The sequence below is a fragment of the Rhinoderma darwinii genome, chromosome 1 (assembly GCF_050947455.1).
Source record: "Rhinoderma darwinii isolate aRhiDar2 chromosome 1, aRhiDar2.hap1, whole genome shotgun sequence".
NCBI classification, from domain to species: Eukaryota; Metazoa; Chordata; class Amphibia; order Anura; family Rhinodermatidae; genus Rhinoderma; species Rhinoderma darwinii.
Window position 1 is genome coordinate 381859519 of NC_134687.1, and position 26595 is coordinate 381886113.

Consider the following 26595-nt stretch of genomic DNA (forward strand, 5'->3'; position numbering starts at 1 on the left):
GTGTATGTGTGTGTATATATATATATATATATATATATATATATACACATATATATATATATATATATATATATAGTCCTTTAACATTCGCAATTTGCATTTTTTGCACCAAAGATCATGGACACATTCAGCGATTAGGTGACATGTGCATTTCCTACAGGACAAGGAAATTGTTTATTTAACAACAATACTCAATTATAGTGCTAAGTATAATTCGAAGTATAAAATGATCATGTAAAAATTGAAATTCATGACACAAAAGGCATAATGCATCACTGTTTAATTTGATACTAAACAATAATTTAAAAAAAACTATAATTTTCAAATTTTAAGCCAAATTAACTAAAAAAATAAAAATGTTAAATTAACAGATGCTTGATTATCAATTTGAAACGTGTACCACATTCCAAAATCTGTCTTGTCTAGTTTAAATTGTGGCAACAGGACGACGTCCCATAACATACTGAAAGCATAAAAACCATAAAACACACATACACGACTGTATGTGCCATCAAATTTACATATACATATATACACCCAGAAGCACAATTTGTGGATCTTTGGTTGGATGCATAGTTCTAAAACATATTTTTAAAATAATAGTTGGGTTACTAAAAAGTAGGGTTGGGGACACCTGTTCTTAAAGTCAAAAACATCATACAATGGAAACCAAAATTTTATTAGACGTGGTAAGATGCCATTAGTGTTGAAATACCAGAAGGGAAGGAAGAGCTTTAATTGTGTGCAATGTACCATAGAATGATAGTAAAAATAAGCAAAGCCACGTCCTGCAGCGATTGCATCCAATTTTTCCACATTTTAACTCCTACCAACCCACCCAAAAAACAAATTTTTATACTTGCACATATACGTCACTCACGGAAGTGTTGTAAGGACCAGCAATGCATTAATATACACCCCTCCCCCCACACATTATTATTTCTCCTCAACACAGAGGTAATTTATGTATTTCAGGATAACCTAAAAAATTAACACTTGAACACCAGCACATCAAGATAGCCTGCACTTAAAACATGTAAAGTAACCTACCCTCACCACTGCAGTATACCGCATTAGCAGTTGGTTTGAAATGATGATTTTAAATTTAAAAAAAATAGTCAAGTTCAAGGTAATTTATTTCAAAAGCACACATATTACAGTTTCCTTGTGCTAGCAATGGTCTAGGTTCCCATGCAGGACATTCAATGAAAAACACTCGTTTTGGCAAATGTTTAAGAAAAAAAAAAGAAAAGTATTTTGTTTTGCCTATGAATTATGTTTGAGGCACAAATATCTGATCTGGTGCTCTATAAGGCATGAACGTTAGATCTGGAAACACGGATACATTCTTAGTGGGAAACCCTGTGCGTTAAATTTTTAGTTTTGTGCAAGTGTGGGTTACATAAATAATAACAAGAACTGGAAGAGGGGGAAAAAAATAATTGCATTGGTATTTTAAAAATTTGTTCACTTTCTGGAAACCTTTATAGCTCCAAGAAGATACAGAAATCAGTCTATTTTTGCCATGATATATGCAGTTGAGAAAGTACTAAATTGTAACAGATCTCAGCCACAAAGTCCGCTCTAGGTTTTAAGGGTTAGAAGTGTCAATGCAGATGCCACTTACAGCATGGCGCGGTGATCCGATCTTCTGAAGAAAGGATTACTGTAGATAGATTTCCGCATAAAAATAATCAGAAGACCCCAACCTCCACCGCAACAATACAACTACTAATAAATCTTGTGAAGCTTCAGTGTCAATTTTCATTTCTGTCATAGCATCATTAAAAAATAAAATAAAACAAATATATATTCATATTCTCACGGACTAGAAATTGAACATTGGTGAGAAGTATATACATTAGAAGTGTGCTAACACATTATAGAATATACTGTACGTACGCGATATACTTAATGCTAGGTAATGAAATACTTTTTTCAAAAGCAACAGGTGTGCAATTAGGACCATGGGTAAAAAACAAACTTTTGGATTGCAAAAAAAAAAAAAAATATATATTTTTTTTTTATGAGTTTCTTTATACAGCTCCAAAAATTCAGGTCATTCCAATGGATTGTGACATGTTTCTGAACCTCCCAGGACTGAAAAGATGTAAAACCCCCAAACGTGTGCTGATAGGCTAAATAAGTAACCATCACATAATGGAACACAAATCCTGAAGAGTAATCCATCCAACACATTAATGAAGTCCTCAAGTAGAAAGCTTTCTTTAGTGTTGGCAATCTCTCTTGTTTTTTTTTTTTTTTTTTTTAAAGACATCCATTATAAAAATTGTACCCATTAATATATAATAGTTTAGATGACATATGTTACCTGGGTACCAAAGTAATTTTTTATAGTCCATATTTAACTGGTTAGAAAAGAAAAATAATAATCCTGACCGGTAAACTAATAAAATGTACATTCTCCATTAAAAAAAAAAAAAAAGGAAAATAAAAAACACAAAAGGAAACAGAAGTAACAATTTTTGAAATGTGAATAAGCTATAAGACATACAATATAATTACATAGATACATATTTATCAATACAGCACATTCAGTTTGCCAAGAACTAATGATTACAAAGCCAATATGAATGCTGCTATATATATATATATGTATAATATATATATATATATATATATATATATATATATATATATATATATATATATATATAGAGAGAGATGTATGTACAAGGATTATAGCATTTATATTTGCACTATACCTACAAAGAGTATTTTTCTTTTACTATATTTGTTAAATTACATGTATATTCCTGGGGAGCAAAAAGGAAAAAGTTATGGATGGAAATTTTTGAATGGAGAGTATTATAATATCATCCATTTAATCCTTCCAGCGTCCTGCATTTACAAATATGTGAGGACTGAACGGGTTAAATGTAAACATTCGATATTCAGTGTTTTCTTAATTCTCAGCTCATCTCTGCTTCCCTGAGGCAGTGGCTTCAGCATTCATGACCCTCTCTTCCACCCCCACATGCTGCATAGCAATGAAACAAATGGCACAGCTTAGCACCCCCTCCACTTGAACAGCTTGCAAAAACTCCACAAACTGTAAATTGCAACAACAAAAATGAGTAGAAAAGCTGTACAAAGGAAACTGTGGAAATACATTATTCTGTGCATTTCATTATCATCATTAAGGGACTAATACTTTGATTTTTTTTTTCTTTTTTTAATATTCTTTCTTATAGAAATCACATAACAGCAGGTCTGAACATATATAAAAAAAAAAAGTTCTTGGATTCCTCTACTTAAACTTGTAACTGTTCTTATTAACATGAAGGACAGCAAATGAGTGCACTTAAACGGTCTACGAGGCTTATGCTTCATGCACGCGACAGTTGTGCCACTCGGTCCGTTTTTGACGGCATCCGAGTGGCACCCGATTGTCTTCACGGGTCTGTGAAAAATGATCTGAGTCTCCAATCCGAGGAAAGAGAGAACAAGTTTTATCTTTCCTTGGATCACTGACGGGACCCGGACGGCGCACACGGTCGTGTGCATGAGGCGTTACAGTAAGAGCTTCATTACAAAAAATCCGTATGGCACCTCACCTCAACATACAGGGCACCAAAAACATTTAAATACAAGGCTACCTGCGTAGGTAATGCATGCACGGATTGTTTGGCAAATATAATGGAATACTAGGAATTAAAATAGCTACTGCATGAAGTGAAATGACTTATTTGGCAGGCGTCAGATGCAGTTGAAACCTAATCAGTCAGTTTTGGCATTTTAATGGTCTATATACAGTAACAAAAGCGCCAGGATTTGGCAACTGGATATTGGTTTTCCACAAATTATTTAGTCAGGTCTATAATACCACTTTGAAAATTATAAGAAAGAAATGTATCCGTATAGTTGAACACACTGCACTAAATTGGGAGGGGAAAGTGTTTAGTGTTTATGGCATTTAGGATGTGCAAGTAAAACATGAAATATATCCAAAGGTTTAATCCCCCTTCTCTTATAAAATAAAATGGCACGCTAAATAACCAAGAGACCCTCTATAGTTCCTTCATGTATCCTGGTCATTTTAAGTGGACAAATCACTCGCCTATCTGCCATTTAGACTGTCATTTGATGATGTGGCTAGCAAAAGATTGAACTCATGTACCTACTACTTAATGAGTTCATTGAATCTTACCTCAGTGACAAAAGACAGTACCAAAAACCAAATCTACTTTATACATGTCAATAATTTAAAAATCACAGTATCAATACTTTTTATCCTTCAAAAAGTATATAAATTAGAAAAGGTGATGGCTTAAATTAAAAAAATAAAATAAAAAAAAAGAGAAAAAAAAGTTATGCCTAATTTTTTTCCCTAGAGAAAGCGGCTCAGAAAGGGATTCTTGAACGGGAAACCTTATGATAATTTTGTAGTTGAAAAAATTGAATTACCCTAAAGAAGGAGCCTAAGAGCCTCATACAGAATTCAATGCATCCTGCTCTCTCCTTAATTAAAAAGCAATAAAAATGAAAACAGGCCCTTGTGAGTACACGACTTACAATTCAAAACACAAGTCGTTTTCGCCTAGAAAATTGGTGCCGCAACATTAGTGCAGCCTTTAGTTTTTCCTCTACATAGTTTAAATAAAATCATAATAATAATTACTACAAACTCTGTGATCGTTTAGAGATCAGGACGGCAATAAATTAGTATTATGCAAATGGTTTCATTTCTTCTCATAGATAATACAGTCCTTCTTGTATTTCTTCAATGGCCCAAAGGGGGATTGGGAAAACTAGCAGGCACAGTTAGACCAGATTGTATTCCTTCAGGTTCAGCTGTAAGATAGTGTCCTTGACAGCAGCAAAGACAAAGCGAATGTTCTCTGTATCTGTGGCGCAGGTGAAATGAGAGTAGATTATTTTGTCACTGTCTGGATTCAGGTCTACGAACATCTTTAAGATGAATTCTCTTGCGGCTTGTGCATCTCGTTGGGGTCCTATAAGATGGAAATAGAAAACAAAGCAGAAAACATTAGGGATGGTCACACTCACCAATACAACCCATCTGATACATTACCAACTGTCACTGAAAACCCAGTAATTGGCATTTCCAGAATCAGAACATGCCATCTTAAGGGGGCCACACACTAAATAGAAAATGTCAAAAATGGCTCACTGTGTGGAAATCTTAGTGAAACAGATTTGGGATGGCGGATAGAGATCTACTAAACAGTTGGTGCGCCACAGTTGGATTTTGTTTTAGTCCGTTTGTCATCTGCAATGGTGTGTATGTATGTAGTGCACAGGAAGCATGCACTCTCTAAAGAGGTGGTATATGTACGGCTCCCAGTGTATGACTGAGGAGGTGGGGTGTTGGGGAAAGTGTGTATGAATGATCCAACGTACATCAGATCAAGTGCTGTTATGTTCAGCTTTAGACATTTGTATTTTTCTATTACGGTGTTTCAATAAAACTTTCTATGTTGCCCGTTGTAGACATCAGAACCCTCTTTGATCTGATCTATGACAAACATTAAATTACTCACTTAATTGAAGAAACGAATTGTCACAAATGAGGATTAACTTGCAACATTGTCACCCTCCTTAAAGGAACACTCCAGTCAAAAATGAAAGTTGAGCAAGCACATGGTGTTTACATGTGTTAAAGTAAATTAAACTTTGGGAAATGTTTAGTTTTCGAGTAGAGTGACCCTTTAATGTAATCTTAATTAAAATGGCTGCTCACAAATATCCACTGGTTCCATTTATGTCCACTATTTTAGAATACATGATTCAGCAGCTTTGTCTTATAAAATAATTTTATGTTATCTTATGATCGGTGTACGATGTAAATCTACTGGCAGACACTTAAAAAAAAAAAAAATAAATACTTTATCCAGTCCATCATGCCTCATCTGTTTCATCTGACAGCAGTGGACAATTAGGTTACCCTGACATACAGTGCATTCGGAAAGTCTTCAGGTCCTTCCATTTTTTTCACATTTTGTTGTTTTTCGCGTTCATTCTGCACTCAATAGCCCATAATGACATAGCGTAAAAAGAATTTTAGACATTTTTGAAAATTTATCACACATTAAAAACTCAAATTTCTCATGGACATATGTATTCAGACCCTTTGCTATGAAATGTAGGTCTGTTGGCCTCACCTCTCTAGATCATCATTGAAAAGCTTTCTACACCTTGATTGGAGTCCACCTGTTGTAAATAAATTTGATTGGATATGATTTGGAATGACACACCCCTGTCTATATAAGGTCTCACAGCTGACAATGCATATCAGAGCAAGAACCAAGCCATGAGGAGGAAAGAACTGCCTGTAGAGATAAGAGACAAGATTGTGTGGAGGCACAGAACTGGAGAAGGGTACAAAAAAAATTTATTCTGCAGCACTGAAAGTCCCCAAGAGCACAGCGACCTCCATAATTCTTAAATAGAAGAAGTTTGGAACAACCAGGACTCTTCCTAGAGCTGGCCGCCCTACCAAACTAAGTAATTGGGGGAGAAGGGCCTTGGTAAGAGAGGTGACCAAGAACCCAATTGTCACTATGGCTGAGCTCCAAAGATCCTGTGTGCAGATGGGAGAAAAGGTCAGAAGGTCAACCTTTACTGCAGCACTCCAACAATCTGGGCTTTATGGCAGAGTGGCCAGAAAGAAGCCTCTCCTCACTAAAAGACGCCCGTCTGGAGTTTGAAAAAAGCACATAAAGCACTCTCAGACAGTGAGAAACAAGACTCTTTGATCTAATGAAACCATAAATTAACTTTTTTCCCTCAATTTGAAGTCATGTCTGGAGGAAACCGGGCACTACTCATCACCTGCCCAATACCATCCCTTTAGCGAAACGAAGCATGCTGATAGCAGCATTACGCTGTGGGGTGTTTTTCAGCGGCTGGGACAGAAATGGTCAGGGTTGAGGGAAAGATGAATGGAGTAAAGTACAGAGATATGCTTAGTGAAAACCTGATCCAGAGTGTTCTAGGCCGAAGGTTCACCTTCAAACATGACAAAGACCTCTGTGAATGTGCTTGAGTGGCCCAGCCAGAGCCCTGACTTGAACCCAATCGAACATCTCTGGAGAGACCTGAAAATGGCTGTCCACTGACGGTCCCCATCCAACCTGACAGAGCTTGAGAGGATCTGCAGAGAAGAATGGCAGAAAATCCCCAAATCCAAGTGTGAAAACCTTTTGGCATCATTCCCAAAAAGACTGGAGGCTGTTATCACTGTCAAAGGTGCTTCAACTAAGTACGGAGTAAAGGGTCTGAATACTTATGTCAATGCAAGATTTTCATTTTTCCTTTTCAATAAATTAGCAAAGATTACGAACATTCTGTTTTCTTCACTTTGTCATTATGGGGTATTGAGTGAAGAATGATGGGGAAAAACTTGAATTTGTTTTTATTTTAGCACAAGGCGTAAAAATAAAAAATTTGAAAAATTTGAAGTGGTCTGAAGACTTCTAAATGCATTGTAATTGATTGCCGTGAATCCGGCAGCTGAAGCCACCAGGGTGTCTATTATCAAAGGAAGCTGTGGCCAGCCGCTGAGGAACTGTAGTGTTACATGCTGTCCACTCAAATTTAGAGGTTGGACAGGTCATCATATTTGCAGAATTTCTCTGCTCTGACTAATAGAGGGAGTGTTCCGATATGTCCCCGGGAACATATAGTATTTAGGGTTGTCACAATACCAGAATTTGGACGTCGATACTGATACTTCGTGTAGTATCATGATTCTCAATACCAAAATGATACTTTGCAAACCATAACAAAAAATAATAATTCTGATGTGAGGCAAATGGTGTTCTTTTTAACCTCCATGTACCTCCCATTATTAGTAATTAACCCCATCATGTACCTCAGTTATAATGGGCAACATTTGGTTAATGTGTAAGGTACATGATGGGTTAATTACTATTAATGAGAGACACATTGAGGTTCAAAATTCATAACCCCTCGTGCCTCACATTAATAAGTGACCCGGTCATTTCCCTCACATAATGGCGACATTGAAATTAACCCCTTAAGGACTGGGCCAATTTTGGCCTTGAACATTTTTTGTATTTTTTTCCTCTTTGCATCACGACGCTTGTGAATTTTTTATTTTTGCTCGACATAGCTGGATGAAACCTTGTTTGTTACGATACGAGTACCTTATGTAAGTGCCATTTTTTGGCACATTTACATTATCGTTTAATTTATATACATTTTAATTTTACCAAAAACGCAGAAAGAAAAGAAAAAAGTCGTCTCAATGCAGGTTTTTTATTTTTTTTGCTGCATACACCGATCATAAATGACGATATAAATTTGTTGTGCAGATTGTTATGGTCTTGACAATACCAAATAGGTGTATATTAATTTATGTTTTTGGACTTTTTTTTATTTTATTAATTTAACTTTTATTAATTCTATTTGGGTATTTTTAAATCTGATTTTTATTTTTGAACTTTAATGTACTTGTATATATCTACAGTATCAGGTCATTAGCCTGTATACTAAATAGCATAATACCTAGTACACAGGCAGTTGTTAGGGCATACCTAACAAAAAATATGGTCAGATAGCCCTGGGACACTTCAATGGACCCTGGGCTTTCGGTCCATAAAAGTTATGTCCTTCGATCACGTCACAGGAATTCCCTGTGACACGATCAAAGGGGGATCCCCATTCTCATTTTCCCTTTTAAAAGGGCTTAAAGAGGCTCTGTCACCAGATTCTCAAATCCCTATCTCCTATTGCATGTGATCGGCGCTGCAATGTAGATAACAGTACCGTTTGTTTTTTTTTTAAAAACGTTCATTTTTGGCCACGTTATGAGCTATTATATATATATATATATATATATATATATATATATATATATATATATATATGCAAATGAGCTTTGAAATGGACAATTGGGCGTTTTTTTTCCGTTATGTCCAACTGGGCGTGTATTGTGTTTTTAACTGGGCGTGTTTACGTGTATGACGCTGACCAATCAGTGACCAGTCAGCGTCATACACTCCTCTCCATTCATTTACACAGCAGCGATGTGCAGCCACATACACAGAGATTAATGTTAATCAAGTGTCCTGATAATGAAGACACATGAAATCCAGCCTGGACGTCATGTGTATTCAGAATCCTGACACTTCTGAATCTTTTCTGTGAGATTCCAGCAAGCCACGCGTAACCTCGCGAGATTACGGAGGTAAACGAGATTTTGTTTCCCTTGCTGGAAATCTCAAAGAAAAGAGTCAGAAGTGTCAGGATTCTGAATACACATGACGTCCAGGCTGGATTTCATGTGTATTCATTATCAGGACACTTGATTAACATTAATCTCTGTGTATGTGGCTGCACATCGCTGCTGTGTAAATGAATGGAGAGGAGTGTATGACGTTGACTGGTCACGGATTGGTCAGCGTCATACACGTAAACACGCCCAGTTAAAAACACAATACACGCCCAGTTGGACATAACGAAAAAAAAACGCCCAATTGTCCATTTCAAAGCTCATTTGCACATATATATATATATAAAATAGCTCATAACTTGGCCAAAAATGAACGTTTTAAAAAACAAAACAAAAAAAAAAACACATTACTGTTATCTACATTGCAGCGCCGCTCACATGCAATAGCAGATAGGGATTTGAGAATCTGGTGACAGAGCCTCTTTAAGGGCAGAGATCAGAGGTTTCTCTGATCTTCGCAGTTATAGTGGGTCTGCGGCTGTGTATTTCAGCCATTGCCCAGCTTCTGGCGCGAACAGAATGACGTCTATGCTCCTCATGATGCAGCAACGTCCATAAACGTCAAGTGTTTCCCACCAGTATAGTCAGTCAAGGAGAGGGAACATTCCCGGCGCCTCACTAATAAGCGGTGAGCACTGAAGACAGAGAACATCGCGGGCTTAGTGAAGCACATCATGGCCTCTGTCGTAATAATGACTGAGGAGGGAGGTCAATGTAGAAAACAAAGGGGTAGTCAGGTTAGAGATGGGTCAGACTTTATTGGTGAGGGGAGAAACAGACTGTGTGGAGAGGACTAGACAACAGGATAAGGAGATCCTTTTGTTACAAAACAGCAGTGTAAATAAAAATGCCCAAATATTGTCAAATCACATTTCTGATAATAAAAGTGAAAAACTGAAAGGCAAGTTAAAGTGTATGTTCACAAATGCCAGAAGTCTATCAAGCAAAATGGGTGAGCTGGAGGCCTTGATACTGGAAGAAAATATAGATATAGTTGGTGTTGCTGAAACATGGCTGGACTCTTCACACGACTGGGCTGTAAATCTACAGGGTTTTACACTGTTTCGGAAAGACAGGACAAATAGGAAAGGTGGTGGTGTATGTCTGTATGTGAGAAGTGATATGAAGGCGAGTGTGAAAGAGACAATAGTGGGTGAAGACTGTGAGGAGGTTACTAGAAAAGAAGGTAATCACTGAAAAAAAAATACTTTTGGTGTAATCTATAGACCCCCCAATATAACTGAGGAGATGGAAGGTCAGCTATATAAACAGATGGAGCGAGCTGTACAGGCGGGTACTGTAGAGATAATGGGAGATTTTAATTTCCGGGATATTAATTGGTGTCATGGTTCGGCTTCAACTGCAAAGGGGAGACATTTCCTCAAGCTGTTGCAGGAAAATTTTATGGGCCAGTTTGTGGAAGACCCGACTAGAGGTGAAGTTCTGTTGGCTCTGGTCATTTCTAATAATGCAGATCTTGTTGGGAATGTTAATTTTCGTGAAAACCTCGGTAACAGTGATGACAATATAGTTACATTTTACCTATATTGTAAAAAACAAACACAGGCTGGGAGGGCAAAAACATTTAATTTTAATAAAACCAATTTCCCCAGGATGAGGGCTGCAATTCAGAATATAGACTGGGAAGAACTAATGTTAAATAATGGGACAAATGATAAATGGGAGATTTTCAAATCTACTTTGGGTAATTCTAGTGCAAAATTTATTCCTATAGGTAACAAGTATAAACGACTAAAATTAAATCCCACATGGCTTACACCTTCTGTGAAAGGGCAATACATGACAAAAAAAGGGCATTTAAAACAAAATACAAATCTGAGGGTACATCTGTAGCCTTTGTAAAATATAAAGCGCTTAATAAAACCTGTAAAAATATAATAAAATTATCAAAAATATAAAATGAAAGGCAGGTGGCCAAGGATAGTAAAAAAAATCCCCCAAAAAATGATTCAAGTATATAAATGCAAAAAAGCCAAGGTCTGAACATGTAGGACCCCTAGATAGTGGTAATGGGGAGTTGGTCACAGGGGATCAAGAGAAGGCAGAGTTACTAAATGGGTTCTTTAGCTCTGTTTATACAACAGAAGAAAGAGCAGCTGATGTAGCTGGTGCCAGTGCTGTTAATATATCAGTTGATATACTGAATTGGATGAATGTAGATATGGTCCAAGCTAAATTAAATAAAATAAATGTGCACAAGGCCCCGGGACCAGATGGGTTACAACCTAGAGTTCTTAAAGAGCTTAGTTCAGTTATTTCTGTCCCACTTTTCATAATATTCAGAGATTCTCTAGTGACTTGTATAGTGCCAAGGGACTGGCCCAGGGCAAATGTGGTGCCTATTTTCAAAAAGGGCTCTAGGTCTTCCCCGGGTAATTATAGACCAGTAAGCATAACATCCACCGTCGGGAAAATATTTGAGGGGCTATTGAGGGACTATATACAGGATTATGTGACAAAAAATAGTAGTATAAGTGACAGCTGCACGGTTTTACTAAGGACAGAAGTTGTCAAACTAACCTGATCTGTTTTTATGAAGAGGTGAGCAGAAGACTAGACAGAGGGGCCGCTGTGGATATAGTGTTTTTGGACTTTGCAAAGGCATTTGACACTGTCCCTCATAGACATCTAATGGGTAAATTAAGGACTATAGGTTTAGAAAATATAGTTTGTAATTGGATTGAGAATTGGCTCAAGGACCGTATCCAGAGAGTTGTGGTCAATGATTTCTACTCTGAATGGTCCCCGGTTATAAGTGGTGTACCTCAGGGTTCAGTGCTGGGACCACTATTATTCAACTTATTTATTAATGATATAGAGGATGGGATTAATAGCACTATTTTTATTTTTGCAGATGACACCAAGCTATGTAATATAGTTCAGTTTATGGAAGATGTTCGTGAATTGCAAGTGGATTTAAACAAACTTAGTTGTAGTAAAGAAAGGGAGGAAACCTCCAGCTCACCGGTCTGATGCGTCTCCGGACTCTCCACTCGGATCCCCGCTACGGCTGGCGGTACGTAATAGAAAAAGGAAGAGAATGATCCAGCGCCGAGTCGTGCTTTAGTTTAAAAAGGAAGAAGTATTCCCACTTTTATTGGGGAGGTAAGATTAAAATTGAAGGGAGACGCAGTCCCAAGATGTATGTTGTTAGTGGGCTATTGCCGTGGCCAGGGCAATAGCCCACTAACAACATACATCTTGGGACTGCGTCTCCCTTCAATTTTAATCTTACCTCCCCAATAAAAGTGGTAATACTTCTTCCTTTTTAAACAAAAGCACGACTCAGCGCTGGATCATTCTCTTCCTTTTTCTAAACAAACTTAGTGTTTGGGCATCCAGTTGGCAAATAAAGTTTATTGTAGATAAATGTAAAGTTATGCATCTGGGTACCAACAACCTGCATGCATCATATGTCCTAGGGGGAGCTACACTAGGGTAGTCACTTGTTTAGAAGTATCTGGGTGTACTTGTAAATCATAAACTAAATAACAGCATGCAGTGTCAATCAGCTGCTTCAAAGGCCAGCAGGATATTGTTGTGTATTAAAAGAGGCATGGACTCGCGGGACAGGGATGTAATATTGCCACTTTACAAAGCATTAGTGAGGCCTCATCTAGAATATGCAGTTCAGTTCTGGGCTCCAGTTCATAGAAAGGATACCCTAGAGTTGGAAAAAATACAAAGAAGAGCAACGAAGCTAATATGGGGCATGGAGAATCTAAGTTATGAGGAAAGATTAAAAGAATTAAACCTATTTAGCCTTGAAAAAAGACGACTAAGGGGGGACCAGATTAATTTATATAAATATATTAATGACACATACAAAAAATATGGTGAAATCCTGTTCCATGTAAAACCCACTCAAACAACAAGGGGGCACTCCCTCCGTCTGGAGAAAAAAAAAAAGGTTCAACCTGCAGAGGCGACAAGCCTTCTTTACTGTGAGAACTGTGAATCTATGGAATAGTCTACCGCAGGAGCTGGTCAGAGCAGGGACGGTGGATGGATTTAAAAAGGGTTATATAATTTCATAGAACAAAAAAGTATTAGGTCCTATGTGTAGAAATTTTTCCCTTCCCTTTCCCGTCCCTTGGTTGAACTTGATGTACATGTGTCTTTTTTCAGCCGTACGAACTATGTAACTATGTATTTCAATAGTAAGCTGTGTGGCCGCACAGTTTAGTATTGAAATACATGAATTTATGAACCGTTTGGTGGGGCACAGTATCGAAATTTCGATGCATCGTGCAACCCTAGTAGCATTATAAATATTTAGAGTTCATTGCAAAGACCACAAGATGGTAAATCTACAGATCTCCCTTGATTGTTAAGAAATAAACCATAATATTGGTCAAAGTGGACTAAGAAAACCTTATTTTATGGAAGCAAACGAATACATTTTTTTATTATATGTGTTATTTTTTTTTACGTAGGAGCTACTATAAATGAGGGGCATATATATTGTGGGATGTTTGAGCTTTAAGGCATCTGTAAACAGTGTGAGCTAATGGGACAGGAAGTATTCCACAGTTTCCAGGAAAATTTGAGTATTTTTCCACCCCAGCATGTCCTTGTGTTTGTACATACACACTTTCCCTCTGCTGCGGTCATTGGTATAATACTATCTAGTTAAAGCAGTACAATAGACCAGTTATTGAGTCATAACTCCCCTGTAGCTATATCATGACCTAGTCAGCACAGCTGAAAACTAGATAAGGACCAATCTTATTTTTATGTCTATCAGTGTAATTGGTGCAACTTTCAAAATACTTTTTAATTAAAAATGATTATTACTTTTTGAGATACAGCTACTTTGTACCTGGTATACAGAGCAGCTGTATCTAGCGCTGAAACCTGTATCTGTCCGGTCCGCAGGACTGACTGGTTCAGTGTTAGCGGGTCCTGTGTGTCTCCGATAACAGCTCGATCCTGTGTGTCAATCACATCTAAATTCCTAACTTAGATGTGATCGATTATAAGGGGATCCTGCGTGTCGTCGACACGCAGGACCCGCTTTCACTAGACCCGTCAGTCCCGCGGACCTAACGTATTCAGGTCTTCGCACAAGATACAGCTGCTCTGTATAAAGGATACAAAAGCAGCTGTATCTCAAAAAGTTAAATTTTTTTAATAAAAAGTATTTTGAAAGTTGCACCAATTAGACGGATAGACATTTTTATAAAAAAACAAAAACAAAAAAAGGTGTACATAGCTAGGCTATATGCTCCTATGAGGGGCATTTTTTCCCCTTTTAATAAACAGGTCAGTGCATTTGGTGTAACTTTATAATTAGTCTTTATTAAAATTTAGTTTTACTTTTTGAGATACAGTTCCTATGTATTCTCTATACACCGCAGCTGTATCTTTCGTTTTGACCAGAATCCGTCAGTCCCACAGACCTGAAGGGTTCAGTGTGCCTCTGATACGCAAGATCAACCTGGAATCGTTCACATCTAATTTATGAACTTAGATATGAATAATTACAGGTGGATCCTGTCATTGTATATAGAAAACAGAGCAGCTGTATCTAAAAATGTAAAACACATTTTTTAATAAAGACTAAATTAAAAAAAGTTACACCAAACACACTGACTAACCGGTTTATAAAAAAACAAAACAAAAAAAAAAACCTTCAAAAAGTATTACATAGGATGCATACCAGGATTAAAGGCTATGTGCCAGTGTGAAAACTGTAGAACTTATTTTTATATGGAAAATGAAATGAAACAGGATATGTTTTTCATACAACTTTCGTTTAAAGAAAAAAAGGTCTTGATCGTGTTCTCATTACAGATTCCCTTTAAGTACTTAAAGGGAATGTGTTGCCAGCAAAACATGTTTTTTTTTTTTTATTAAACATTTAGTGTGTAGGTGATTAAACATTGTTCAAATTTTTTTTATTTTTTTCACGAGTCAGGAAATATTATAAATTAGATTCTAATTTATAATATTTCCCATTGCTGGTCACTAGATGGAGCTATTCCCAAAATTGCAGCATTGCATGTGGTAAAGCAACCACATTGCTTTTTGCTGCAAAATTGGGAAAAAAGCACTCGCTCTAGTGAGCTCTGAGAATCCCCCCCTCCTTTATCCTGGCTAGTGCCGGGATAAACGAGGGGTTTGAACGGTCTAACCTCCTACACTGTGTGTCACCATTTTTTGAGCTAACACACAGTGTAGTAGGTTTACATACAGTAGTAAACACACACAAACACGAACATACATAGAAATCTCTTAGCTGCTCCTGCCGCCGCGGCTCCCTCCGGCCCGTCCGCTCCGTCTGCTGCCGCTGGTCCAAGTGCACAAGTCCGGAAGCCGCGACCGGAAGTAGTAATCTTACTGCCCGGCCGCGACTTCCGGTCCACAGGAAAATGGCGCCGGACGGTGCGCATTTCAAATTGGACTGTGTGGGAGCGGCGCATGCGCAGTTCCCACACAGACGGCGTACACAGAAGTGGATGGGACGGGACCCGTTCGCAGTCCCTATGGGACTGTGGCTGCCGTATTCCATGTCTGTATGTGTCGTTAATCGACTCATACAGAAATGGAAAAAAAAATGGCAGCCCCCATAGGGAAGAAAAAGTGTAAAAATAAGAAAAAGTAACACACAAACACACAAATTAATCCAAACGTTTTTAATAAAGCACTAACATCTTTAACATATTAAAAAAAAAATTGTGATGACACTGTTCCTTTAATGTTTAACTACGACTGGAAAGAATGTGGAAGCAGTCTAGTTTTTAGAACTTTTCAATGTAAACTTTAACATGATCATGAATTACTTACCATCATACTCCGGAAAATAATCAACTAGATGGGAGTACATAATTTTCTCCTCGAGAAGATCTTTCTTGTTTAGAAAGAGGATGACTGAAGAATTCTGAAACCATGGATATGTGATAATCGTTCTAAATAGCGCTTTGCTCTCTTCCATTCGGTTCTGAAAAACATATTAAAGGGGTTAGTCACCTTAAAATGCATTCTAAACAGTATTTTTGGTAAATTTATTATTTTACTTCATTTGCAGTTCAGCACCATATTCTTGGTGTCATCAGCCACGCCCCCTTATGATAGCTGTACATTTTATGGCCGTGGCTCCTATTCATAATATGGCTACATATGGAGGAGCATGTGACTAGACACATCCCACTGCATTCTCTATTGTAACACACTGTGCTAGTTTCCAGGATGCAATATGTTACAATAGAGAATGCAGTGACATGTAGTCACATGCTTTCCATCCTCGACCATATTATGGATGGGGCCACGGCCTAAGGAAGATACAACTGTCAAAACAAGGGGGCGTGGCTTATGACCACAGAAAAATGGCGCTGAACTTAAAGAAAAAAGTCAAATGGTACGTTTATCAAAAATACTGTTTTAGAATGCACTGCTTTCTTAAAGGGGTTGTCTAGGCTGGGGGCTGTTTTTTATACTGATGACCTATTCATTTTTTAAAGTGTAGCTAAACGTTCGACAAACTTTTGACATATCATAGTGACATGTTAGAAGTTTGGATTGGTGGGGGTCCGAGCACGGAGACAGACACGAACAGACACGAAGCGGCTCAGTGCTCACACGAGCGCTTCAGCTGCTACGTTCTAGTGATTGGTGGGGGTCTCAGTGCTCGGACCCCCACCAATGCAAACTTCTGACATGTCACTATGACATGTCAGAAGTGTGTCAAACGTTTAGCTACACTTTAAATTTTGAAGTACATTTTGTTCTCCTGCACAAAGCCAAGTTTTCAGAGGCTCATAGGTGATAGAATGATGGAAACCCCCATAAATTAGCCCATTTTGAAAACTACACCGTAAAATAATATAATTTTATTTTTTTCACAAATGTATAATTTTAAAGACAGATTTCTTTGTAAAGCGAACATGAGAATGACGAAACACACCCCAAAATGTATCACCCTGCTTCTCCTGTGTTATAAAAATACCCCCATTGTGGTCTCAATCTGCTTACTAGACATGTGGCTGGGCCAAAAAGAGAGGAAGCACCCTTTGGCTTTCAGGCCCCATATCATGCATTTAGAGACATTGAGCTGCCTGAACAAAAAAACACCCAGAAATTACCATTTTCTAAAAACGGACTACCCTAAAAGGCATTCATCTAGTGGTGTAGTGAGCTTGCTGACCAAAAAATGTTTAAAAAGGAGGAAATAACGGATATTATTTAGGACAATATGGATATGTTGTGTTTTCTTCAAATTCTTAATATATTTGTTAAAATGTTATTTTGTTAGAAATACGCCACATTAATAAATTTGTGCGGCATACAGAAGAGAAGTGAAGCCGTGTATTCATAATGGATGCATCTCACTATAGACACATTTGCCTGTATTTATGACTATGTCTTGCTAATCTGTGTCATTATGATGTCATTGTGGACAGAATTCTGTCCTAATATAAAATCAGTCAGAGAGGAAAAAATAAACTGTACAGGAGTGACGGGCAATATCTTCAAACAAATGGAGGAAAATGTATCCAACTATGTTGCAAACTCGAGTCTGTTCACTAGATAGAAGAACACCTGCAGGGCTGCCATGACAAGGTTTTTTTTTTCAGTGACTGGTTGTACAACGTTTCTTTAGCTCCATCAATCCCTATATGAGGGACGAACGTGCCAAGTGACGCGGTACACCATACCAGGCTCCTGCCCGGCAAGGTAGAATCTGCTATGTGCACAAACCAATCGGTTCCAGTGTATATAAAGGGGCAATGTCCAAAACCATCTATAGGAACAGTAAAGGATCACTAATCCCCAAAATTATATCAGTATTTCTAAAATAATTGTCGGGTGTACATCCAAAAACCCGAACAAAACTGTAAGAAAGCCCATGACGTATTGATAAGGAACAAATATCACGCCCATATAACAGGAACAGAATTAGGAATGTAACAGCCGTATGTGGCAGGACATAGTCCTAAGAAAAAGGAAATACATCCCCAATTTATTCTTGTAATCATTGCTGAAATGCACGACTTCCACTAATTCAGGGGCGGCACGGGCCGCACGCGTTGGATTTATCTACTAATAAATGAAATGCCCACATTTATTTTTTATTTCAAGAACAATTGTGTGGTCCATGCTCTGAATAGAAAGATGGGGGCTCCTGCACAATAAACGGTGTTTATCAATCACAAAATAATATTTTTTTTTAAATTAAGATCTAATTGTCCGAGAACCGTATAAAAACAATCATAAGGGGTAAAATTTGTTTTACGGTCTGGAAAAAAATGCACTTTAACCCCTTCGCGCTCAGGTCAGTAATAGTACGTCCTGCTAAGTAGAACGTTCGCGCTCAGGTCAGTACTATTACTGACCTGAGTAAACACGGCGCCATTTAATCCCAACGCGTGTTTGAGCTGTGATACCTGCTGTTTCCGACAGCAGGCTATCACAGCTTAGTGTGCAGGGACCGATCGCGGTGGTCCCCGCCGATTAACCCCTTAGAAGCCGCGCTCAATAGCGATCGCGGCTTCTTAGGGGTTAAGCTGCCATCGCCGGCCTGCTACACGATAGCGGGCCGTGATGGCTACTATGGCAACCAGAATCCTAACAATGGACTCTGGCTACGCCATCGACGGAAGCCTAGTGGGTCCCGACAAAATCAGGACCCACTATGCTTGCTGTCACAGAACAGCTGACAGCTCTAATACACTGCACTATGCATGTAGTGCAGTGTATTAGAATAGCGATCAGAGCCTCCTGCCCTCATGTCCCCTAGTGGGACAAAGTAAAAAAAGTGTAAAAAAGTTAAAAAAAAAGTTGTGTAAAAATAAGAAAATAAAAGATCTAAAAGTAATAAAAGTAAAAGTCCCCCTTTTTCCCTTATCAGTTCTTTATTATTAATAAAAATATATAAATAAACAAATAAACTATACATAATTGGTATCGCCGCGTCCGTAACGGCCCGAACTACAAAACGATTTCGTTATTTATCCCGCGCGGTGAACGCCGTAAGAGAAAATAATAATAAACCGTACCACAATCACAATTGTTTGGTCACTTCACCTCCCAAAAAATGGAATAAAAAGAGATCAAAAAGTCGCATGTACCTAAAAATGGTACCGATCGAAACTACAGTTCGTTACGCAAAAAATAAGTCCTCGCACGACTTTCCTGATGGAAAAATAAAACAGTTATGGCTCTTAGAATAAGGTAACACAAAAAATAAATTATATTTTACAAAATGTATTTTATTGTGCAAACGCCATAAGACATAAAAAAAAACTATAAACATCTGGTATCGCCGTAATCGTATCGCCCCGCAGAATAAAGTGAATATGTCATTTATAGCGCACGGTGAACGCTTTAAAAAAAATTGAATAAAAAACAATAGTAAAATTGCTGTTTTTTTAGTCACCACGCCACCTAAAATTAGAATAAAAACTGATCAAAAAGTCGCATGCACCCCAAGAAAACTACAATGGATTCCTCAAGGTCTCTAGTTTCCAAAAAGGGGTCACTTTTGGGGGGTTTCCACTGTTTTAGCACCACAAGACCTCTTCAAACCGGACATGGTGCCTAATAAATTAAATTAATTAAATGTCACCTCTACTTTGCTCTAAATTCCTGTGAAACGCCTAAAGGGTTAATAAACTTTTTAAATGCTGTTGTGAATACTTTGAGGGGTCTAGTTTCTGAAATGGGGTGTTTGATAAGGGTGTCTAATATATGGGCCCCTCAAAGCAACTTCAGAACTGAGCTGGAAACTAAAAAATAAAATAAAAATGAGGCAATACTTCGCTTCTTACATTATACTCATAATGAGCCGTGCCCACCCCGAGATGACACCAGTTTTGACCGTTTGTATAAACGGAGACCCCTATTAGACCATTTCAGTGCCCGGTTTTCCCAAGCATTCACCCCCGAGAAGTGTATTTCTATAGATGAATCCCTGGTACATTTGAAAGGGAGGCTTCAATTCCGCGAGTACCTGCCAGGTAAGAGGGCAAGGTATGGCGTGAAGATGTATAAGCTGTGCGAGAGTGCATCAGGGTATACCTACAAATTTAGGATATATGAAGGGAAGGACACCAGTTCTCAGCCCCCAGAATGTCCCCCCTTACTGGGCGTTAATACAAAAATTGTGTGGGATTTGGTGCACCCACTGCTGGACCAGGGTTACCACCTCTACCTGGATAATTTTTATACCAGCGTCCCACTCTTCAACTGCCTCGCTTCCAGAAGTCCTGCGGCATGCGGCACTGCTAGAAGAAACCTGAGAGGCCTCCCTACGACTCTGCTTGGGCAAACACTCAGAAGGGGTGAGAGCAGGGCACAATCTAGCAGCAACATATTGTGTGTCAAGTACAAGACCAGGGAGATGCCACACCAGTACCCATGTACCTGTACGAGGTACCAGTACAGGGACCCCCAAACTAGACTGCATCCTGGACTACAATAGGTACATGGGAGGGGTGGACTTGTCAGATCAAGTCCTGAAGCCTTACAGTACTTCTGGAAGCGGGGCCACAGGCATCGTACCAGGGCAACACTTTTTAGGAGAAGTTCCCCAAACTGGCAAGAAGGGAAAAAGTCAAAAGAGGTGCAGAGTCTGCTATAAGAGGGGGATAAGGAAGGACACAATATATCAATGTGACGCGTGTCCCGAAAAACCAGAGCTCTGTATGAAAGAGTGTTTTCAAATTTATCATCCATCCCTTTATTTTTAATTTACCCCAGTTTTACTCGCTCTGATCCACTTCACACAGCTTACCCCTCCTCATCTTTCCCCTCTGAGCCCTGCTGCGTGCCCAGGCAGCTGATAACAGCCACATGTAGGGTATTGCCGTACCCGGGAGAGCCAACATTACAGTTTATGAGGTGTATATCTCCGGTGGTGCATGCTGGGCACAATATATCGGACACTGAATTGGCATATATGTATAGAAAATTGCAAATTTCACTCTGCACCAACTGCTGCACATTATCTTTTACACAATACCTGTGGGGTCAAAATGCTCACTACACATCTAGATGAATTCCTTAAGGGGTGTCGTTTTTAAAACGGGGTCACTTCTCGGGGGTTTCAACTGTACTGATACCTCAGGGGCTTCTGCACACACGACTTAGGACGAGAAAATTCCCAGTAGGCCACATGGTGGTCCTTTCCTTCTGAGCCCTCCCATGGGCCCAAACGGCAGTTTATCACCACAAATAGGGTATTGCCACACTCAGGACAAATTGGGCAACAAAATGCGGTATTTTATTCCTTGTGAAAATAAGAAATTTTGAGCCAAAACTACCTCTTATTGGAAAAAATTACATTTTTTTGAATTCACAGCCCAATTCAAATAAATTCTGTGAAAAAACTGTGGAGTCTAAATGGTCACAAAACCCATAAATGAATTCCTTGAGGGGTGTAGTTTCCAAAATGGGGTCACTTCTGGTGGGTTTCCATTGCTTTGATACCTTTGGGGCTCTGCAAATGCGACATGGCACCCGAAAACCAATCCAGCAAAATCTGTGCTCCAAAGAACACATAGCGCTCCTTTCCTTCTAATACCTCCCATGGGCCCAAACGGCAGTTTATGGCCACAAATAGGGTATTGCCACACTCAGGACAAATTTGGCAACAAAATGGGGTATTTTATTCGTTGTGAAAATAAGACATTTTGAGCCAAAACGACATCTTATTGGAAAAAAGTTTTTTTTTTTAAATTCATAGCCCAATTCAAATAAGTTCTGTGAAAAAACTGTGGGGTCTAAATGGTCACAACACCCATAAATAAATTCCTTGAGGGGTTTTGTTTCCAAAATGGGGTCACTTTTGGTGGGTTTCCATTGCTTTGATACCTCTGAGGCTCTGCAAATGCGACATGGCACCCGAAAACCAATCCAGCAAAATCTGGACTCCAACAAACATATAGCGCTCCTTTCCTTCTGAGGCCTCCCATGGGCCCAAACAGCAGTTTATCACCACAAATGTGGTATTGCCGCACTCAGGACAAATTGGGCAACAAAATGGGGCATTTTGTTCCATGTGAAAATAAGAAATTCTGATCAAAAATGACATCTTATTGGAAAAATTGTCATTCTTTTAATTTCACAGCCCAATTCAAATACGCGCTGTGAAAAAACTACGGGGTCAAAATGGTAACAATAACCATAAATTAATTCCTTGAGGGGTGCAGTTTCCAAAATGGGGTCAGTTTTGGGGGATTCCTACTGTTTTGGCACCTCAACACCTCTCCAAACCTGGCATGCTGCCTAAAATATATGCTAATAAAAAAGCACCACCAAAATGCGCTAGGTGCTTCTTTGCTTCTGGGGCTTGTGTTTTAGTCCACGAGCGCACTAGAGCCACATGTGGGACATTTCTAAAAACTGAAGAATCTGGACAATACATTTAGTTGTGTTTCTCTGGTAAAACCTTCTTTGTTACAGAAAAAAAATAGAATAAAATTGAAATTCAGAAATAAAAACGAAATTTGCAAATTTCACCTCCACTTTGCTTTAATTCCTGTGAAATGCCTGAAGGGTTAAAAAACTTTCTAAATGCTGTTTTGAATACTTTGAGGGGTCTAGTTTTTAAAATGGGGTGCTTTATGGGGGTTTCTAATACATAGGCCCCTCAAAGCCACTTCAGAACTGAACAGGTACCTTAAAAAAAAGGCTTTTGAAATTTTCTTAAACATATGAGAAATTGCTGTTTATGTTCTAAGCCTTGTAACGTCCAAGAAAAATAAAATAATGTTCAAAAAACGATGCCAATCTAAAGTAGACATATGGGAAATGTGAACTAGTGACTATTGTGGGTGGTATAACCGTCTGTTTTTCAAGCAGATGCATTTAAATTCTGAAAAATGCTATTTTTTCTAAATTTTCTCTAAATTTTGCAATTTTTCTCAAATAAAGACTGAATATATCGACCAAATTTTACCACGAACATGAAGCCCAAAGTGTCACGAGAAAACAATCTCGGAATCGCTTGGATAGGTTTAAGCATTCCGACGTTATTACCACATAAAGTGAAATATGTCAGATTTGAAAAATGGGCTCTGAGCCTTAAGGCCCAAACTAGGCTGCGTCCTTAAGGGGTTAATATGTCCCCATGAGAATCCCTCCCTCCCTTGGAAAGCCCAGAAACTAAACAAAAAATATGAATTAAATTTACTTCCTAAAAAGAATCCCCCCACCCCACCCTTTTTGGTGTTCCCTAGATGTTATATAAAACTAATAATTCGAAACGGTCTCAAAACAAGAAAAGTTACACAGGCCTGGATTTGAAGGGCACATGGGGCAGTAAATCCGGGTATCCCTCCTCCTACCATGTTTACTGGAAGCCCGGCATCTCTTTTGGGTGTATCGTTTGTTCTCAGTGGGAGGGACGGGGTGAAGGAAGTGGCGCTCAGTGAGCCTTTGGACATCCAGGTGCGGGGGAGTGCTCTATAATTTTTCCTGGTACTGTAGGAAACTGAGTGTTCCTTGTGTCTTGTACAACACATAGCTGTTATACGTAGCCATCTGGATGAGGTAGATCGCTACCTTTTAATACCAGGCCCTAGTCTTACGTTTTACTAAGTAAGGTTGTAGGACCTGGTCATTTGTCTGCTGGACAATTAATTCAGGACCTGATTTTCTATGAACAATTTAAAAGCAGGGGTGCCGATCGGTGGCCTAACATTTTTTTTATTATTATTATCTCCTCTCACCAAACATACTTATTTTTACTCCACACAGCATTATAACGGTGATCGCAGGTATTCGTGGAATACAGGCGATCACCGGTTTGGTGACCACAAACAACAGTCCCCAGTCAGTGCACCAAGCTGAGAGCAGGGAGCTTTCCCTCCTCCCGGCGGTGTTTGTTTATTCTAATGCAGTACTGTTAAAAGGCACGTGAATCATATTAACCCCTTAATACCGAAGGTGTTTTAAACCTTAGTGACCAGAGCAATTTTCGCAGTTTTGCTATTCACAGATGTAACGCAGTATAACTCTATGTTTTATGTATCGATGTGAATTTTGCAGTTTTCTTGGGACATGTAGTGCTTCCTTTTAGAGGTATATATATATATATATATATATATATATATATATATATATATATATATATATATATATATATAACATTTTTGTTACTTTTTTTTTATAGCCGTGGAAAGACAGAAAAAAAAGAAAAATTTTGATTTTTCATCATTTAAAATGTAACAGTTTGAAATTAAAAGTGATTGTATCATACAAATGTACTGAAATATACTTTTTCATTTATCCTGATCATAAGGACACCTGACTTGGAGGTGTAGTTTATTTTTTTTTGACCAGAAATATAGTATAAAACACAAGTGTCCCTTTTTTTCAATTGCGCACTAAAATGTCTTCATTTTGTTTTTTACACCATGGTAGTAATGTATGGGTAATGGACTTGAAGTCCAATAAATAATGGTAAAAAAAAACATTATGTTCTACAAACTAGACACTCTAAAGTCTATTTCTAGCGGTTCAATTTCTGTTCTAACCCTTCACACTTTTTACAGAATTTGTCCAAACTAGGGCCAAAAAAATTTAAATTGCATTTTTTTTTTTTTTTACAAAAGTGTCACTTTTCTTAAGCCATTTCGAAACCCCATATGACATACTGGTAAAAGTGACACCTTTCCACAATCTGCTATTTCTCCCGTGTACGGTGATACCAAATATGTGTGTCTAATCTATTATATGGACCCGTTATAGGGCGTATCATTTGGAGGCCTTTACGCCAGAGCTGATTTTAGGGAACCACGCTATATTTGCCGTGGTACTGCAGGTCATTTTGACAAGTATAAATGTCCTGCTAATATTCATCTAGGGGTACAGTGAGTATTTTTAATAGGTGGAAAGAAATAAAAAATAGATTTTTCCAGAAAATACAGTATTGCTGCATTTTTACAGTGAAACATTCTCCAATAAGTTACCCTCCCTTTTGGTTCTCCCTACAAATACAGTGTAAATGTAAATGAGTTAATAATGTGGGACTGTATGATAAATTTCAAAGCATGGATAGTTACAGAGACCAGGATTAGAGGGACATGTAGGGCAATAAAATCGTGTGTCCCTTCATATGCCATTTTTGCTGCACACTCTGCATCGCTTTTGGGGGTATTGTTTTTTTTTTTCAGAAGCCGAAAAAGGGTATACAAAGGGACATTCCACAAGCCTTCGGACATCTTCTGCCTCATGGATTTGTCTGCGGTCAGGGGACTCAAAAAGGTGTTCAATTATGTTCTCCAGAAATTGAAAACATTTATTTTGCCCATTTGATTTTTTGTACAACACAAAGCCATTGTATGTTGCCATCTGAATAAGGTGGATGGCCACCTTTTTATACCAGGCGCGGGATTTTCTTTGCACCAGGTATGGCTGTAAAGCCTGGTCAGAAAAATCCACTGCCCCCATGAATTTATTATAGTCTGTGATGTAGACTGGATTCTCTTTATCAGAGGTGGCACCACGTTCCCTCACTGTCACTTTTATGTCTGTGTGAACAGTGCTTAGCATGAACACATCCTTGCGATCATTACATTTTATTGCAAGAAGGTTTCCACTGCAAAGACCACTTGATTCCCCCCTTCTCAGGCGTTTTCTCAACAGCTCCTGTGGCAAGCCCCTTCTGTTTTTGCGGATTGTTCCACAAGCCCGTGTCAGCGGCATGCAGGTGCTTGTACAAGGGGACGCTGGTATAGAAGTTATCAGTGTACAACTGATGACCCTTATTCAGCAGAAGCAGCATCAAGTCCCAGACTATTTTGCCACTGCATCCTAGCTCACTGGGACATCCTGGGGGGGTTAATATCACGGTCTTTGCCTTCATAGATTCTAAAGGCAGATGTGTAGCCTGTGCCGCTCTCACAGAGCTTGTAGATTTTAACCCCATATTTTCTCTCTTTGAGGGGCTGTACTGGCGGAATGAGAGCCTGCCTTTGTAACTCATCAGCAATTCATCCACCGCTAGGTTTTTTTAGGGGTTGTACACCAGCATAAAATGACTCCTACAAAATTTTTATATGGGGCCTTATTTTATACAGGCGGTCACAGTCTGGATCACTACAGGGGGGTCTGGTGATTGTCATTAAAATGAAGGAAACGCATTAGCACTTCATATCGGCTTCTGGTCATAACTACTGAAAAAACAGGTGTGGCATGTGTAGGGCTTGTTGCCCAATATGACCGGATTGAGGGCTTTTTCACTAACCACATGTTGAGGATAAGCCCCAAATTTTTTTTACGTTTTCCAGTATTTGTGGGGGGCCACTGCTTTGCATAGGAGGACGTTGGCTTTTCAGCAAAGAATTGGCCAGCATACAGATTGGTTTAGTTAACAACCAGCTCCAATA

The 26595-nt window shown here is 38.6% G+C and overlaps 1 protein-coding gene across 3 annotated transcripts in view; it reads right to left on the reverse strand.

Moving 5' to 3' along the window:
* Window positions 1-2684: 2684 nt before the first annotated feature.
* Window positions 2685-26595, reverse strand: part of LOC142652678 (guanine nucleotide-binding protein G(q) subunit alpha) — a 149576-nt gene continuing 125665 nt past the window's right edge. For all 3 annotated transcript variants that reach the window (XM_075828339.1, XM_075828353.1, XM_075828345.1), the window contains 2 exons: window positions 16052-16205; window positions 2685-4976 (listed from right to left, as the gene is read on the reverse strand). In XM_075828339.1, coding sequence (XP_075684454.1) covers window positions 4786-4976; window positions 16052-16205 — 345 coding nt within the window. In that variant the 3' untranslated portion in view covers window positions 2685-4785. The remainder of the gene's footprint in view (window positions 4977-16051; window positions 16206-26595) is intronic.